At 38.7% G+C, this 19,379-nt stretch overlaps 2 protein-coding genes across 4 annotated transcripts in view; one reads left to right on the forward strand and one right to left on the reverse strand.

The window, feature by feature from the left end:
* The window catches only part of LOC100648330 (pumilio homolog 2), a 67,587-nt gene extending 52,917 nt beyond the window's left edge, over positions 1-14,670 (reverse strand). For 2 of the 3 annotated variants that reach the window (XM_012312603.3, XM_012312600.3), the window contains exons 1-6: positions 14,540-14,670; positions 13,439-13,660; positions 13,157-13,285; positions 12,946-13,068; positions 10,508-10,657; positions 2,039-2,171 (exon numbers count right to left, since the gene is read on the reverse strand). In XM_012312603.3, coding sequence (XP_012167993.1) covers positions 2,039-2,171; positions 10,508-10,657; positions 12,946-13,068; positions 13,157-13,285; positions 13,439-13,660; positions 14,540-14,635 — 853 coding nt within the window. In that variant the 5' untranslated portion in view covers positions 14,636-14,670. The remainder of the gene's footprint in view (positions 1-2,038; positions 2,172-10,507; positions 10,658-12,945; positions 13,069-13,156; positions 13,286-13,438; positions 13,661-14,539) is intronic. The other variant, XM_012312602.3, reaches the window with a different exon arrangement.
* Positions 14,671-15,822: 1,152 nt separating this feature from the next.
* On the forward strand, positions 15,823-18,920 carry LOC100648217 (alpha-(1,6)-fucosyltransferase). Its single transcript, XM_003398241.4, has 5 exons — positions 15,823-16,397; positions 16,787-17,075; positions 17,177-17,350; positions 17,435-17,735; positions 17,820-18,920. Exons 2-5 carry the CDS (start codon positions 16,840-16,842, stop codon positions 18,879-18,881), a joined length of 1,773 nt encoding a protein of 590 aa, XP_003398289.1. The 5' UTR covers positions 15,823-16,397; positions 16,787-16,839; the 3' UTR covers positions 18,882-18,920.
* The last annotated feature ends 459 nt before the right edge of the window (positions 18,921-19,379 follow it).

The raw sequence follows: 19,379 nt of genomic DNA on the forward strand, positions 1-19,379 counted from the left end.
CGCGCAACCTTTCCAACGCACAACCTCTTTCCGTTTCTCTTTCTCGTTCTCTACTCCTTCCTTTCCCTACACCAATTACCGCGGTAATCCGTTTAATTGACGAGAAATTCTGATGATTTTCAGCGACAAGAAACGACCAAGGAATAACCAGGGAGAAATCGAAATATCAACCACGAGAGGGAAGATGGACTCGTCTGGATTAGATGGTAACAAGAAGTTTAAAACGGTTCCCGAGGTAAAGAGATAGAGAAGTTTGTACACGGACTCGAAAATACCAGAAGCTTGGCTGGTATCGATTGATCGTACAAGCAAGGGGAAAGAGAGAGAGAGAGAGAGGCAGACAGACAGACAGAGGGAGAAGACTTTGTGGATTTCCTTGGTTTTCGTAAAAGCAAACAATTGGAAGAGATCTGTTTTGGTAGAGTATCGATTATTGACATTCCGCTCGAAGCTGCGGAGACACAAGTATTTCTACTTTCGCCTCTATATATTGTTCTTTCGGTGCTGTACCAATCAATAAGCGTGCACGACGTAAAACACGCGGTATCGCTCGCATCTCGTTGTACTCTCCTCCCCCATGGACGATGAGTCTCTGACGTTCGTCTTTATTCGTTTTCGTTTGACTTTTTTATATAATTCGCTTTTCTCTCTAATTTTACCGGGCCTGAAATACGTATCAGACGTTCAGGGAATTCTACGTCAACCGACGAGGACCTTCGGCGATCGTTGACTCGCCACGAATTTTGTACCAATACGACGAGCATACGGCGTTAATCGGAATCAGCTCATTAGCTTGTTGTTTTGGACACGTCGTAACTCTGTTCGCCTTGTCAATAATAAAGTCCATTCCAAAGTCAGCAAAATGAACTTTGTAAGACCGTTTCGCCTCTTTTACATCTATCCTTTTACAAACGAAAAGATTCTAATATCGAAGTCGCTAATAGCAAAGGTAAAGAAGCCAGTTAAACGATGTCGTTGCTCCTATTTTAACCGCGATTAGAGAGAAGCCAATACTCGAGTACCTGGACTAATAAGCTCAATATCCTCTAAACTGCTATCAATATATGTACATATTTCGAGAAAACGATATTCAGGCATAAAGGATCGAGACCCGTAAATATGTATAAGTCCGTATAAGATATTTTACGTTCGAAACTTTTACAAAAAAAGAAAGGAAGCGAAGATAAAAATGTTCTACAAATCATAGCAAATATTCTTATCGCGATAATTTTCTCAAACAAGCATAAAATGCAGCAGTAGGTCATGTTCCTTCGGTTGACTGACTCACGCAACACGATCTCGTTCCTTTCTCAACGACACGCGGCTTTCTTTTTCGAGAAGAAATTAGCGCGTGCAGTGCAACCGATTTACCCTTAGAGATTATGTAACGATCAGCCACGAGTAGTGTCGACCGAATCCATATCGATCAAAGCTCGCGCGCTTAGATTTCGTGTCTGGAGGAGAACCCGCCACGGAGACCAGCATATTTCGAGGGATTTAAAGGACTTCGACGAGGCATCATCGGACGGAAACACATGAACGCGGCTGAAATTAAAGTCTGCCTTTATATATGGCCTGGCTGGGTCAGGCTAGGTAACCATTCAAACTCTGACTGAACGAAAGCTGCAGATAGCCTGGGTATTAATGGACGACAATTAATAAACACGATAAAGGGTCATCTGAGATTTTCAAAACGCGTATAGAATAGATAAGCCACGGATACAGTGGACCTACAAAGTGGTCAAGCGTTAATGCCTGCCATCCATGAATTATCGATTCCGATTAACCCCGTTCATGGATTATCCCCATCTCGAAACCCTATTCCAAATATTCTCAGCCCTATTGTCATTGATACGTGTCAGTACGCTCGATAGCACGCCGGCAGTGTGTACTCGCTGCGGTTAGTCAATGGAGCCGAACGTTTCCGCATGTGTTTCATTGAAAGTAATAGGAAGCAACATGACTGTGAAACACATAAACACCAACAAATATACATTACGCTATTTTCTGAATTTTAAAAATCCGAAGGTAATCATACCTGAGGTGCTCCAGGTAGAATCTCGCCACATCTGGTGGTCGCCCAAGTGAAGTATCCCACCGCCTTTTACACCCCCTTCGTCCTTGGAGCCGCCCTCGTCCACGCCCCAAAGCTTTTTTGCCGAGGGAGCGATCTGAAACAATATCAGAAAACGGGTCGTAAGTACACGGGGTCAGTGAACACATTTTCAAACTCGGCGCGTGCTGACACGAAACTCCCAAGAGCTCGCGCCGCCTCGTGCAACGAAAGATACAAATGCGAACGATCGTATTAATTACACTAACCAACTACAGAGACTAGCTTAAAAGTAGCGTATCTACCGTGTACAGAGTCGATCATCAGAGCTTGATATCCCTTGTATACATGCATCCTTTCTTAATGAAATAAGAATCTGGCAAATACCATTCGTGCCAACAGACCAGTCTGCTTCTATAGCTTCCCCTTTTTTCATAAACTTTAAACTTTAAAACTTTCATTTTTCGTTACACAACGTGTACCACTCGTAAGAGATACGAAGAAAAGTGTGTGCAGTGCCAATGGTCGAAATGTGACTTGGTTCTCTATCGGCAGTCGCAAATATTGACATCGTTCTTTCTCTCGAGCGGCAAGTTGGTTCGGGATCGCAAAGTTTGGCGCGAAAAGATAATCTCGACGGAGGAATGGAAAAGACTCGAATCGAAAACGGAGGTGAGTCGTTACGTTCCATCGTGACCTGAACTCTGCTGCACTGTTCCCGACCTCACCTAACTAGAGGTCAGTGACGTAACCAGGAGAAGCGGTGGGGATGGAGGGAACCATCGTCCGCAGATTGCGGGATCCTAGATGCAGGTATACTGCACGTGCGATGGTGACAGTGCAGCTCAAGAGTGCGGGCGTCTCGATGCATTTTCGTCCGCATCGTCACTCACGCCCGGTCCGTGGATCGTTAAACGAAAGTACCAAAAGGGAAGGGATGGGTTTCGATTCACTCGAAGCTACCCCGTTTCTTCTTTCAAGTCGCTTCTTTTCATCAAGTACTATTCATCGTGAAACGTCAACGACTCGATTCCCCGGAATCTCTATAAGCGTTTCAATCGAACGTTCGTCTCGGTAAATTAGCTCATTAAGTACCATATAGTTATCGTTTCACCTTTATCGCTGACGTATATGAGCCACTCAGAAGCCCAGCTGATTAACTCCACTTTAAAAAAAAATCTTATTTTTAACTCTAGAACATATGATTAGTATTTAACCTTCAAAGCAAATGATTACTATTGATGAAATGGATCAGTGTGCTTTCTGTATGACTTCTGTAATACGAGTTTTGATTGATCTTTTAAGACAAAGAAATCAATATAAAATCAGCTGATTTTACGAGCGCGACGGCAGACTTTATAAGTTTGGCGAATTGGTAGCTCGGTGAATTCGATTCCCGTGTGCGTGGCATGTATGTAGTTCATAAAACGATACCGAGGAATCGAGCGTGTACACGCAACGCGTGGTATCGTAACGTTACCGCATCGACACGACGGCGCTTCTGTGCAAACATTTCACACTTGCTCGGACAAATCGCGCGTTGTAGCAGATTATTTAATCGGTACGCGGACAAGACACGTTGCGAGACCTTCGATGAATCATACTGATTCATCGACGAGACGCTTAAAAGTAAAAAAAAAAGAAAAAGAAAAAGTACCGTGGGAGTACGAGGGATTCGAAATTTCACGCGTTTCCACGACGAAGGCACACGCGATATTTATATTTTATTGATCAAGCAAACGATACCAGGTACAATAGCATCGTGCGTCATTCGCCGAGTGGGTATAACAGTTCGAATACATAAACCACGAAATATCAAACGACGCTGTTTATCGTCTACGATGCATCTGTAAGCGCATTAATTATATCTCGTGTCGAGACATGCTAGCGTGTGTCCTTTACAACGAATTAATCGTTATCAATTCTACGCGTGTATCGCTTTGCATGCAAGTCGTAAAAAACCACCGATAAAGAAACGTTTGTACACGTCACACGAACGAAATATATCTATGTGAGAGCTTAGAGGTCTAACATGAAATTCTAAGGCCTGATTCCTGGCGAAACGCGTACGTCTTTTCACCTAGTTCGACAAATCGGCGGATAAAAGGGAACAGAAGAAAAAATCGAACGAGTTGTACTAGTTTAGAAACCGGTTAGAAATCCCACGGGAGAAAACGTCGATCGAAGGAGCGCACGAAGCTGATGATTCGCGCGTATCAAGTTGGAAAGCGAATCTTCGTTTGCATCATCTTACGGCATATTTTTTTCCAACCTGTATTTCGTGCCGTTCCACCGGGTCATGGTTTTACTCTCTTTCTCTGTCTCTTTTGTAATACAGCAGTGCTGCTGTTACTGTTTTTGACCACAACGTAATAGCGAAAATATCCTTCGAGAGTACTGGGCGAGCAACATTCTCCGTTTGTACGCATCGATGACGTTCGAATGATTTTCCAGATTGCGCGGCACGTACCCGTCATGCGATACACGAACTCTACGTAAAGGCAATGAGAAGCAAAGTTTGAAAATAACTGAAAGACTTTGGACCATAGTCACGCTACACGTTACGATTTTTAATTTCGTTTCATTCTACATCCGAGAATTTATATACCAGGAAGATGTGCTCGAGCCAGCTGGGTACGTCGGTAATTCCCATCGTTCTTCACTGTTCCGGCGACTTCGTTGTATTGTAACAACCACGACGAAGTTCTTTTTTACGCACACAAATGGGATGCGAATCGGAGCTACAGAATGGGACGAAGGATACGTCTAAAGGTTTGGTAAGGTAAGGGTAAGGGTAAGGGTAAGGCTCGGTCAACCGGGGGCGATACGCCGTGAGTATCGACCGCGTCGCCGGCCGGCAGAGACGCTTTTGCACGTTAAGCACGACTACAGGGAGAAAGGGACGAGAAGAGGTCGAGAAGCGAATGAACGAGCAAGAGAAAACCCATCGCAAATTTTCTCGTTCCACCATCGAGAAACTTCCAAGAGGGAGGCTTTTCGATTCTCCACGCCATGATTCCCTACATTACGATTCCTGTGTACCGCAAGTCCATTAGCTTGTGAACGAACAAGTATGAACACGATTCGGAATAGAAAACAAACAAGAGAAAATGATAATTCCCGTTGATTCCGTTCGTTCGTTAGCAGAACGAAAACGGTAGCATTCCGTCCCCTGAAACCGGTCAGCGAAAACTTTTGCACATTCAGCGAAGACTGAGAAGAGTGGAACAAGAAGGGATAAAGGAGGAAAAAGGAGAAGGTAAAACGACGTGCCGCAGTCGTCATCTTTCGTACGTTAGACGAGGACGATATCGTTCTACTCATTCGAACCGGCCAGCAGCAGCAGCAGAAGCTCTTTTGCACGTTGGCCGCAACCTCGTTGGAGGGAGAATTGCGAGGAGACGAAAAACGAGGGTGAACGAGCGAGAGAACAAGTCGAAGGGATATCGGACGAAAGAGTAAAAAAGGAAACAGAGAATGAGACGAGACGAAAGAATACTGGATCTCCCTTTCATTGAACAAAGCCAACGATAGTTCGCTATACCCCTAAGCTATACCCCACCATACGTCGACGGAGCTAACCCCCTCCACGCGGGCCGCCACTCCAACTTCTCTCCCTACTCACCCCGCACACCCACGAGGTTCTCCCACCAGTGGAACGGCAGCGTGGATGTCGTCGCTAAACTGCCACGGGGCCACCGACCCCTCCCCAGGCCCCTCGGCCTCGGGTCACGGCCACTGTCCTCGCGGAGAATCAGCAGCACGAGGGAGGCGAACCCTGTTGTTCTCTCTCTTTCTTCATCTCTCCCTCGACCTCCTCACTCTACCCCTTTTCGACTCTTTCTTCAATTGTGCGTGTGCGTGCGCCTGCGTGAGTCAAATGCGTGCGCAGTAGACACGAAACAGAGAAGAACGCGCGATAGGGGTGGTTTTTGCATTTTGTTGTCCCGGTTTGATTTTTAATTAAAAAGAAATCGGCACGGATCTGGCATTTCGTAGCTAACGCCATCGCTATCGGTTTACCGATGTAGTAACCCGAGCAACATTCTCGTTCGTGTAAGAAAGCATAGTACAATGGTTTAGCTTGTAGAAATTTTAGACAAATGATCGCGATACGCAATCCTGGAGAACTAGAGAACAAAATACATAAATCGAAGTGTTTCGAAACGATGCGACACGAGCTACCACAGTCGTGGCCGCGCGGAGGAGACGTTTACAAATAAATTTCTTCTTCTTTGTGTACTACACACTGTTGTTCCCGATGACGAATCTGCAAGCGTAACCGATGCGTTTAGGTTCAACGACATGCGCGTCACGTCACTACAAGTCACGACGCGATACGTCACTTTACGGCATAAACGAGAGAATACTATCCGACGAGGTAACCGCCACGTTCGTAGAAGAAACACTACAAAATTTTGTATCCAATGCTGGTCAAATTGAACTGCTCCCTCTGCCCCGTTTTACGTATAAATTTCCACCATACAATTCTACACAGTCCAAGTTGTTCACCCCTAACGGTCGAAGGGAGCTGGGAAGCTCGATCGACTTTTATTTAGATAAATTTCCAGAGCAGAAAATCATTCGAGTTCGTGGACGAAGATCTCACGAAGATCTATTTTTGAGCTACGCTTTAAGTTTTGCAAAGTGAAAGTACAAAATTAGAGAAACTGATTATACGATACGAGACGATTAAACCAGCTATTAATATAATAATTCGCATACTACTCTGAAAGTATGTAAAAGATTATGCAATTTATTTATATGTACGATAGGAAGTTTATAAAACTGGTATCCAATGTTCTAAGAATGGAAGTACATGCAACATACGAATTATCCTGAATTTGAATAGGAAAGAACAGAAATATCATTGAAATTGAAACGATCAGTACATGCAATCCTGTTTTTTATCCACTCGCTTCGAGACTCGAATCAGCGACAACTATCGATTATCGATGACGCTTTGCGTAAGTTCACAGACATATAAGCTGATGTCAATAAACATTTCCCTCGACGGCTTTCCCTTATCGTCAAAAAGTCTCATATTGCCATTTCAGGAAAACAGATTATCCACTGCTTAATAACTCCTTTGCATAGCGTCGCAGAACATTTCTTTCGAGGCTGACGTCACTTAAGAAACCGGAAACTGGTTTCACTCTTCTTTTATCGCGAATAGAATACGATAACGCGCGCGCGTGGGAGTTGTTTCTTACCAGTCCTGTCTTTACCGGTCAGCGTAGTCAACCATAATGTTGGCCGTGATTCAAGTCCGAATATTTTGTCGACGGTAGTTTACTTTTTCCGAGAATTCCTGTGTTTCGCGAGAAAATATCGCGTCTAGACGAGACTCTCATGGAGCGCGACTACAAAACGAGAATTTCGATAAAAAGGAAACAGCCTGATAATTTGCCGCCAAAAATAGAGAAGACAATGGAGAACGGTTCTTGTCTTTTGGATAGATTCTGCGTAAGATGTTTACCGTTTCTTTCAAAGGAGAGTTAACGCGTTGCAGAGAAGCACGGATGCAACATAATCGAAGAGCGACACTGATCTTGTGTAACGATTATCGTGGAGAGGCTTGCGAACCGTGGGCGTTAACTGCATAACTATCCATAACCATCTGTTACTGTCGGCCAGAGAGAAGAGAAAGTTCGCTGCAACGAGGTGACAACCTGATATTTTTATGTTGTAACATTATGTATAATACTTTACAGTGTACACGTCCATAATCCATGAGGATTATACTACCAATTTTCTTCGGGACATCTTACATCACAAAACGTTTCGCGTGTAATATTTTTACCAGAGATTTGTAAAGTCAAATTATACGGATTCTACGTATATGTACCTACCATCGAAAGCGTGGCAATGCGAATGACGAGGTTAATTGAAAACATTTTGTGGCAAGTAAGGTCAAACCTGAACCTCGAACCCACTAGAAGAGATAGAGTGACTCACGCAAATCAATATCACCTCCAGGCATATTTGCCGTTTATATTGGTGCAAGAGAAGCGCGGCATCGTGCATCTGGCTCACGGATAAATGTATTTATCCTTTACGATTTTATCAATGCAGTATCGTTAATGCACACGGTTTCGAGGGGAGCTCGTCCGAGTCGGCGTCTCGGTCGGTAAGCCAAATAAAAACATTCGACGCGACTCGAATGAAACGTTCCGCGACGAAATTCGCCGTCAGCGTAAAGAATCGAGTAGAAAGGCTGGTAAAGGCATTTTACTATGATATACAATGGAAAATGTACTATAAAACTATGTAAAGTAATTTTGAATAATTATATTCGTCAATTCTAAAACGAAATGGCTAAATCGTCACGATATTATCAGACCTATATTAACAAACTGTAAACCATGACCGACGAATATCAAAATGAAAAATTTCCATAGAGTTTTTCGGCACACGCACCATTCACATGTGTCACGACAGTCCAGAGAAGACCCTGACAGTATTTCAATCGATTAGGTGCACCCAAAGGGGGAACCACAAGCAAGGGGAAACATGCAAAACATAAAGCCGTATAAATTTAAATGGCACCGGTCCAAACAACATGGCCCTTGTACAAGAAAAGAATAGCTACGGACAAAATACGGTATTCATAATCTAACACGATGCGAAAGGAACAAACTGATTGATAATCGGACCAAAACGAAGAAATCCTCCGAGGAGACGAAACACGTTTTTAATATTATACAATACAATTCCACCGCGTGAAACATTCTTAGTTCGTGCGAAAGTACATTAACCTAAAACAACGCGAACATTCTCCCGTACCTCCGGTTTGCTAGCTTATGTATAAAAGAAAGACAGAGAGCGCAAGGAGAGAAGAGAAGGAGAGAGAGGAAGGATAGAACTCCGAACTCCGAGCGTTTTACTGTAGAGTTCGAGGACATAAACAATGAAGAAATAGTTAAAGGAGCGGAGCGCTGCAAAGATTCGGTTCGGACCTCTAGATACATATTTTTTCTATGGTTGAAACGTGCCGGCAGCGCTCTATGGGTCCAAATTTACAGCTATCGCATTGAGAAACTTTCCCCTCTTCTTCAACGAGTCCTCTTTCCCATCGTCGAGACAGTCCTGAATTATTTAATTATTTTATAACACGACAGTTCGAAACCCACTGTTTTGTCTATTTCCCATTAAGATTCCCATTAACACAGCTCGAAAATTTGCCATCCTTTTGTCGTAAAGGTACAAGGTAATGCTAATGGTCCGTTGTTATATTACAAGGTTAAGCGAATTCGAAGACCTGATTGGCTGAGTTACTGTCGGATACCTCCATGCGAGAGCACGTTCGTACGACTATTCCTGCTTACGATTCAGATCATCCGTTCTTTTTTACAGTGTTTGATAATAGTCATCAATTTCACTTGTGGATAGTTTCGAAAAATTTTACCTTGATAGTTACGCGATATCAAGTATGTACTTATGAATGTATACGAATGTATTTCGATCATAGTAAACAATCTAGGATCTATGTAAAAGAAAGCACCGATGTTGATATAATTTAACGTATTGCAATATGCAGAAATGTTTTCCCTAATGATTGCACACCACTCAAACATGATCGTTAATTTGTTTGTTTTCTGTAAAACTATCCATTTAAGTAACAATAGCAAGGATGTTGTTTACGAGTTGTAATTATATCAATGATGAATAAAAACTGAATAAAAAGGTTAAAGTCATTCCTTCGGAACAAAACATTTTTGACCTACCATGAACCGAAGCTATCAGTTTTTTCATAAAAAGTTTGAAGTATCCTTGAAAAAAGCATAAAACTTAATAATATAACAAAGTACTCGTTTGTTTATAAATGTTAGTCTGACAATACAAACTTATTAATGCAATTACTGCATAAGTAACAATGAAAATATAGTTGTACTAATTTTTAACAAAAGAGTGCTTTTTGAAATTATCAGATAACGTAAACACAAAATATTTTCATAGATACACTACAACGCTATACTATATTTAAATAGAGTAAACAGAAAAATTCATCGTTATTTAATACTATTGATTGAAATATTTTTTTTACCGAAAGAACGATGAACAAAAACAACGCCAACAGGAAAACGAGACACAAGATAAAAATACACCGTTACACACGGTATTCGTTATATTCATTAAGTGTAAGATGAGCAATAAAAAGGTTATAAATAAAATAAAATCGTGATAATACAAAGTTTCCAAATTTGCAAAGGCTTTCTCTGACGAATAATACCCATTTTAACTAAGTTAAGATACATGAGCGGCAACAGTGATTTGTACAGCCAAGTCAAGTTTCCCCCTAAAGCTTCATAAACATGGAGGTTTCCATTGTGGAATAAAAGTCTTCGAAACATAACCTACAAATTGGCAATGTTCGGCGACTCGTGTCGCGTGGAGAAGCAGAAATACGAAAAACTTGAAAATAAAAAAGTGTAATTGAACTGAAATAAATACCATGTCGGCCCCCAAATCCTTCATGTCGCAGTAAAGGAAAAGATCCCCCGGTGGTTTCATCCAGTCGCCTGTGCTCGTACCTGCTCCCTGGCCGTACCCTACACCGAAACTCTCCACCGTCTCCAAGGTACCCTCGGCACGGCGCGTCACCTTCGAGAGATTCACCGTTAACCCCGTAGTACACCAACAACGCGAACGAAAAATCGAACACACACTCTTTAACACGCACTATCCGGTAGACGAGGCTATCTTGGAGGAGATTCGTTGAATGTTGAGGATACGTTGTTGAAAAATAAGTGAATCGTACGTCGAACGGCGGCGTCGGGGCGCGGACGCCGATTCAGCCGGCACTGAATACACACCACTCCCGGTTGTTTTCACGTTCGTTTTTCCTGTGTGAACGCGGACAGACCTCTCGTAAACGGAACACACCACACCGCCGCTGAACAATACAAATCGCAGCACCACGAACGGGAGTGTGAGAGAGAAAGAAAAGCGCTCGGCCGCCTGTCAAACAGTTCGACACCTCGGGTGCCTCGATGCTGCCACTGCTACCTATGCTCCTCTCTTCTTCCTCGTCCTCTTCCTCCTCCTCCTCCTCCTCCTCCGCCACCGCCGTCGCCGCCGCCACCGCCGCCGCCACCTCCTCCACCTCCTTTCTCCTCTCGCGCACTTTGCACACTCACTCCGCGAATACGCGTTTATTTATTTACAGGGGGAGTAAGTCGATTACGTGATCTTGCCTAAATTCACGTCCGTCTTGACATATCGCAAGACGCGTCGTTATCGGGCGTTAAAACAACGCTCGGCGTCACGATGCTCTTACTTGTCGTCTCTCCTCGAATTTTCGTTAACCGGCCTCTCTCTAGATAGAGACTGCCCTCTTAACCGAAACAAAGAACGACGCTCGAATGGTATGCCCTCTACCGAGCATTTTGACAGTTACTCTCCGCTTGGCGAAAGATACTGACCAATCATCGTCCTTTTTACTTTGCACGACCTCTCACGACGACCGGATGAAAATTTGATTGTGCTTAGTAAATTTACCTGGCCTGACTAAGTAATAACGCCACGAATGAAGGACAAAACTATCCCAAACCTAACGTATATACGTTCGCAAATTTTCAAAAACTGTTTTAACACTATGCCAGATGATCTTAACCAGAAGAAATAAATTTTTGTTTCTTATTCGGTTATCACTGATTATTCTCAAAATATATCAAATATATCTAAAAAAAACTATAAATTAAAACATTTTTCTCTATTTTCTACAAATTTCAACTATGATTAATGTAGAAAGTATAACGATACAAAAAATCAGCGATGCAATTTACCGTGTACAAAAGCCATTAACGTTAACAAATGCCTGCATTTGCTATAGTTTACAAAAATAAACTTGAACGAGGAAAAAAATAATGAGTAAAGTAAGAATTTAGAAACACGTAAAGGGCAAATTGAAAATTGCAGTTTACATCATTATTATAAAGAAATATCTCCTATTTAGAATAAACACGTATTTAAAAATGTATTAGAATATTTGCTTGAAAATTGTAATGAAAAAATAAATAATATAATGCATACTCTTTTAAAATACAAGTCTGTATTTCGACTAGTTTCCTACGTAATTAAATGTCGTAGTTTGAATCGCCAAATTTTGGCCCTGACACTGTTTTGTCGAGGAGACCTACGCATCGATTAAACTTTCTATTTAGTCGATTGATAACTACTACCGACAATGTCAATGACATTCTCTAATTAGACAACTAGTAGTACAAGACTTAAACTCCTACTAAATCGAATGCGTTAGTTATATCGAAAGATAAGAAACAACAACACGAAACTATGAACCAGTAGACGACAATGGCTAATTGTTAAATTATAAAATATCTTTTCATAAAAGAATACCGAAGATATTTTTTTGGATATAGCCCAAATTAGTTTTATGTTTCAAAAGACACAAAAATCAACCTATTTTATTAATCTTGATTACGCGACATGAAAATTAAACATAAATATTATTGATATAGTAAATTTTGAGAAAGTTATGATAAAAACGCCTAACATTTCTTGATTGATATGATATATATGACAGCATCATTGAAATTAAAATTTTGGCATATCACGATCAAAACTGTATGCATTTCAATATTAAGCCAAATATATAACGGAAAAATAGTGGTCAATAGTACGGACAAGGAAAGAGATACGTATTTCAATGCATTGTTTCTTGGATATAGACATATCTTCATTACAAAGTTGATCACATCTCCATTGATAAATATATATACACATACACACGCGCGCGCGCGCACACATACACACACAAATAGACATTCTATTCAATGACACTAATTTAAAACATTGAATAAACATATCTCAAATATCCCACCTCTAATTCTAATATATTCTAAAGCTATTAAAATGATAATTATGCTTACCTGGCCATTTCTAAATTGTTGTTGTTGTTGTTGTTGCTGTTGATGATGAAAGAGGGCAACTTGTTGCTGTGCTGTCATTTGATTATTAAGATAAACTAAATGTTCTGTTCCTGGTGCTCCACTCTGCACAACAATAAAAAATGCAAATATTAGTACAAGATTATAGAATATTTTTTTTATTAAGCTTGATATTAAGTAATATACAACTTACTTTAAGTTGCATTGGGTGGATTTCATAAGGTAAATGAACATTGTTCATAGTTTGCAGACCCAATTGTTGTGGTTGATTCTGTTGTGGTACACTCAGTTTAGTAATGGGATATTTCCATTTTTCTGGATTCTATAAATCATTTCAATATACAATCAAATGTAAGCAATCGATATGCTACTTATCTATAATACTTTTAGAGTATCAAAGCATAAGTCTACAAATTTCTTTTCTCTCCTACAATAGACCGTGTAATATATCTTGAAAAATATTTTGGATGCTTACATTATCAATAATAGCATCATCTGCAAGGGCCCAAGCACGTGGTGCCTGTTTTGTTTGGAAAGCTGAAGACTGGGCATTAAATTCTGCTTCCGTAGGTCGTTGAAATACGTAACCCACCATGGCATCATCTTGAGTTCTGTTCACACCAATTTGATGTGTTTGACCAGGTTGTATACGCATACTATCACCACCAGCCATTACTTGCCCACATTGTTCTGTATCCTATAAATAAACAATTATTTCATTACTTCAAATTTTCTTTATTACTCTCATAGATAATTTATAGTTATATTAAATGAATAATAACTTTTGCAGATAAAATCCAAGTTAAAATCGGTGTATTTGAATTGATACAAACTTAAGATGTATAAATCAATACATTATTTCGGAGTACATAATACTAAAAAAATTACAATTACTGAAAATTGTTTAATAGGTAATTGTATACTAGTGTACATACAAAGAAGAATTATCATATCAAATTTATTAAAGATATCATTATAAAATTGTTAATAACTAATGTATATATTATAAAGTATGTCATAACTGTTTAATCAATCATGGTATCACAGTGCTCTTAAATATGCATATATTAGTATTTTATCTATGCTTTATCAGAAAACTAATAGGAACATAAAACAATAAGATCTCTTTTTGATATTAAAACACATATAATTATTCCTACAGTTCAAAGAAATTAGTAACATATGCAGGATTAGTCTTGTTTCACTGGAGTAAGCAAGTTGATAAATGCAACCAAAACATCTTCATTTCTATACAATATCCTGCCATGATGGACTAAACAAAGCATAAGCATATGCAATATTTATGCATATGAACAATATAAAGGACTGTTTCCTCATGTTTCAACAGTAGAATAGAACTTTCTACGTTAAATAATAATATACCAAATAAAAAATAAATAAGTACAATAGTAAATTTCTGGAGTAACGATCGAAAAACAATATTTTAGTTAGAAGACACATGAAATGATAGGTTATGAACACTTCGATCCGAGTAAAACTTTGTAACGTTAGATCGTTTTACACGGTGTACTAATTACGAGATAGAAAACTAGAAAAAAATTAGATAGGTGCTTACTGTGGGTATGTGCCCATTCGCGGAAGGATGGTGCAATTGCATAGAAGGTGCCGGTTCACCCGCAGCACCAGCGCTACTCGCACCGAGCCACTTCATCGTTCTGTCAATCTGTACCACTGCTTCAGGTCCGACGAACGATGATCAAACAGATAAGATGTTCCCTCACTGTGAAGGTTAGCTCGCTCAGAACCGGCGTCTGGAGCTAAAGGTAAAATCACCCACTATGTATATTCTGCGAGCATGTTCTACGTGTGACTCTTAACAATGTGACATCTTCATTGTTTCCACGACGACGAGAACGGCAACGATAACAAGAATAATCACTAAATAGAATCGTATTTATGAATGCCTGTGATTGAACGCTAGACAGTACAGCAATGGCAGCTGGAACACAGCGGTGCTGCCGGAATTTTGACAACACTGCCGGACACGGGGAACAAGAGAACACAAAGAGAATTGTCGAACCGAATGCAACTTAAGTCTACACGGCTCCTCGAGTTTTACCAAACGACACAACCGCTTCAGCGACGGACGAATGAAACTGAGGGGATGCCGAAGAAAAAAAAGTGAAACATGCAAAAAACGACAACTGCTTGTTCATCAACGGACGAGAGGGAATTAAGGGTAGGAAAGTAGAGAGGGGGAGGAACCAAAAGATTCGCAAAATTAGATTCTTTGTATCGTTGTTGATGTTAACGAATCGCTTTCCCCCGAAACTATACCAGGTACGATAATGGACGTGTTCCCTCTTTCGATTTACGTTACAAGCTTTACCTCAATTATTGCGATGACTATAGTTGAAATCAATTGACAAATATCGTTCGTTTCGTTCTATACTACTCGATATTTTCGTGGTTACTATGTACGCTTCGGTCTTTCACACGCTCATCCCGTAAAACTAAAGCTTAAAATACACTATTCACAGGTATGTACATCGAAGTACTGGCACACAATGTGCGTCCACCGGCATACGCGTGTTTCGCGCGCAAGGATGCTACGAGATTTTCAGAAGGGATTCGGAGGGCAAGAGGGGAGGGGAGGGTAGAGAACCAACCCGCGTTTAGAAATACCGCGACACGATACCAAACCAATACGTTATTTCTGTCAATTTCATGCTTTTTCTAATCGCGACTTCCAACTTGATTTTTACTTTCACCTCAGCAATCGGTTCGTTAATAACACTAAAACTAACGTTTAAACAAAAGTTCGTAGACTTTGTTCGGCGTTAATCGTCCGTTTCACATTTACACAACGCCGTACTTAAAGTGTCAAGATTCTAGGTTATACGACAAAATCATGGATGAAACGAATAGATAGCGATGTTTCATGTTAGACTTAAACGTAGCATATTTACTGCCATCTGATATAAAAGTCGTGTTTTAAAATTAATTGTTCACATTTGTAATATCTCATATATGATCGATTTCTTAAATATTAATTGAATTGTATAGTTTAGAGGATAATTTAAAAATGTACATATAATATTGTCGATAAAATATTTCATATACTTTACGATATTGTGTAGCTAATTTGTTAAGTGAACAAATAGCTAGTAATAATTTTATTCGAGAAATTCATGTTTGAATACTGTAAAACCAATATAGCTACTGGTTAGAGTCTATGGTTAGAGTATTTAACTCTCCAATGCAAACGGCTCATAATGTATGCGAAAGAATTGTAAATTGTAACTCACACTGTCTGCGCTTGCCATATGAAACAGTGTTTAATGGCTGTACCCGCACATGAAAAAAAATTTGACAATTTGATGCAAAGAACTTGTTCCTATGATTACGTTAATGATAACGAATGTTCTCTATTTCATATTTGAAATCTTTTTATAGAAATGCTGAAGCACACGGTAAGATTGATATTTTATTCAATTCGTCAACATAAGATTATTCGTGGTTTATATAAAAACATGTTAATATCATGTTTTTAATGATAATTTAATAATATGTCTTGTATTATATTTTTCCTTCCTTTTTTAACTTTGTTTCATTATGTATTACCTTGTACATTCATACTTCCTACTGATAAATTAGTTTTATTGAGGATAATTTGTACTGTTATTGTGAAGTTACACCTACAATATACATTTCTTAATTGCCTAATAAAGGAATTCAAGTAACTCTTTTTTGTACTCACAAAATACTGTCTCAACGTACTTTTAATATTCTATCTTTGTTACATAACAGTTGTCATGTAATCAAATTTTCCATTAAAAGAGTGATAATTTTACATTTATAGATGACGTAATGCAACTCATCAAATATAATATAATTATATTATCATAATATAAAATGGCAACATTTTGGTCAGGGAGACCTGGTTGGTTAGGGAAAGTAGGAATAGCATTATTGGCTACATGGCTTTTGGTACTAATAATATCAGTATCACATATCTTTAAGGCAAATAATTTATCATCCAATAATGAGAGTCCTACAAATAAAGAAAATGCTCAACGTTTAGCTCAAATGGTCAATGATTTTGAAATCCTTAAGAGACAAAATGAAGCATTAAGAAATATAATTTTAGGGTAAGTTTATACCAGAGATTATAAAAGCAGACAGATTTATTTGAAGTTTAAAACAAAGAGCATTGTGATCTTTTCGTTGTACAGGATAACGTAATTTCCAGAGAAAGATCAAAATCTATTCAAGGAGACCATTTAGGTTCAATACAAGAAAAACTTGAGAAAGTTTCTCTTTATGATGATTTGCTGGATCATCAGGATAATATTAAGCACGGTGTCCCTTCTTCTGAATATGAAGAATTAAGAAGAATGATAAGAAATAATATTCAAGAGACATGGTAAATATAGCATCTAAAGTATAGTTTGTCACTGTATATGAAGATATGGGAATGTTACATGCGATACTTTAATATTTTAAACAGGTATTATATTAATGCAGAACTAAGTAAATTTAGGAAAACTATTGATAAACTTAATTATGAACAAAGAGAGAAAAAAATACAGGACACATTAAAAAATGTTTGGGATCATAAAAGATCTCTCATAATAGACATTGACAAATTAATGAAAGCAGATGGCTATGATGAATGGCGTAAAAAGGAAGCGAAAGAATTATCTGATCTTGTACAAAGAAGATTCAGGCATTTACAAAATCCTAGTGATTGCAATAAAGCAAGAAAGTTGGTTTGCAGTTTAAACAAAGGTTGTGGATTTGGATGTCAGGTAAATAAAAATTATCTTAAATAAAATGTAAGAATTTATATAAATCATTATAAATGAAATTTTGTACATTATTTTGTATTTTAGATTCATCATATTACATATTGTTTCTTAGTTGCTTATGGTACAGAGCGAACATTAATAATTAGATCTAAAGGTTGGAGGTATCACAAAGATGGTTGGGAATCAGTCTTTAAACCACTTAGCGAGACTTGTGTATCTACAATTGGAGCATCACATGCTAATTGGCCTGGTGACTCATCTAAACAAGTCATTTCATTGCCAATTGTGGATAATGTTTATCCAAAACCAAGGTTTCAACCACCAAGTGTACCAGCTGATTTAGCTTCAAGGTTAGAGAAACTTCATGGCCATCCTTTAGTGTGGTGGGTAGGACAAGTTTTAAAGTATTTAATGCGACCTCAAGAACATGTGAAAAGAACATTAGAGAATGCCAAGGAAAAACTGGGTTTCAAAAAACCTATTGTTGGAGTTCATGTACGGAGAACGGATAAAGTTGGTACTGAAGCTGCTTATCACGATATAGACGAATATATGGTTAAAGTCGAACAATATTTCGACGAACTTGAACCAAAACCAGAAGTGAGAAGAGTTTTTCTAGCGAGCGATGATCCAAAAGTGATCACAACGGCAAGAAATCGTTATTCAAATTATGAAATAATAGGAGATCCAGAAATAGCAGAGACAGCTTCAGTTGCGAAACGATATTCCGATTCTTCTTTACAAGGAATAATTATCGATATACATCTCTTATCCGAATGTGACTATTTGGTGTGCACATTCAGTTCTCAAGTGTGCCGTGTAGCATATGAGTTAATGCAAACATATTATCCGGATGCTTATAATCGTTTCGCATCATTAGATGATATTTACTATTATGGTGGTCAAAATCCACACCCTCATCAAGCTATTCTAGATCATAAGCCGAGAAAGGAGGGTGAAATTGAATTAAAAGTAGGAGATTTAATTGAAGTTTTTGGAAATCATTGGGACGGTTATTCTAAAGGATACAATACTAGAACTAGTATGACAGGATTATTTCCTAGTTTTAAAGTTAAAAATCCAGTAGATGCTGTAGATTTTCCGAAATATCCGTATGTCCCTTTACAAGAGAACAAGAACGAGTAGGCATACTCTGAATATATAGTGATCTTGAAAGCATTCAGATTGCTTAAAAAAAATAACTTGCCTTCATATTTAAATTGTTAAAAACAGTAAAAAAACTTCACAAACACGTATATATTTTACTACTAGCAAATGACAAATTTAATTCTTGCAAACTGAAACTATCTCAAATTATATAAAAAAAAAAGTGAAGTATTCTATTGCCTATGCATATTTATATCTTGAATTTTGAGAAGACCGTATATAGATATTCGTAAACAAATATTATAGAAAATTTTGAATATATTTACGATCTTCTTACAAATTGAACTAAGAACATAAACATAAAAAAAAATAAAAATGCATAGCGTACATGTGCGCAATATAATTAAAAATTTTTATATATTTTGATTGAAGTTACAAATTGTAGTCGTTATTTTAATAAGAGATTTTATTAGAATGTGATTGTATTAATGTATTACATTGCAACTCTTTAGCGAACTGAATGTATGTTTTTTATAT

This window comes from Bombus terrestris, chromosome 10 (assembly GCF_910591885.1).
Source record: "Bombus terrestris chromosome 10, iyBomTerr1.2, whole genome shotgun sequence".
In the NCBI taxonomy this organism is placed as follows: domain Eukaryota; kingdom Metazoa; phylum Arthropoda; class Insecta; order Hymenoptera; family Apidae; genus Bombus; species Bombus terrestris.

Bases quoted from the DNA above. Each gene is read 5' to 3' on its own strand.
- LOC100648217 (XM_003398241.4), top strand. From the start codon at position 16,840: ATGGCAACATTTTGGTCAGGGAGACCTGGTTGGTTAGGGAAAGTAGGA. The intron at 17,351-17,434 runs GTAAATATAGCA...TATTTTAAACAG, and splicing joins AATAATATTCAAGAGACATG to GTATTATATTAATGCAGAAC. The intron at 17,736-17,819 runs GTAAATAAAAAT...TTTGTATTTTAG, and splicing joins GTTGTGGATTTGGATGTCAG to ATTCATCATATTACATATTG.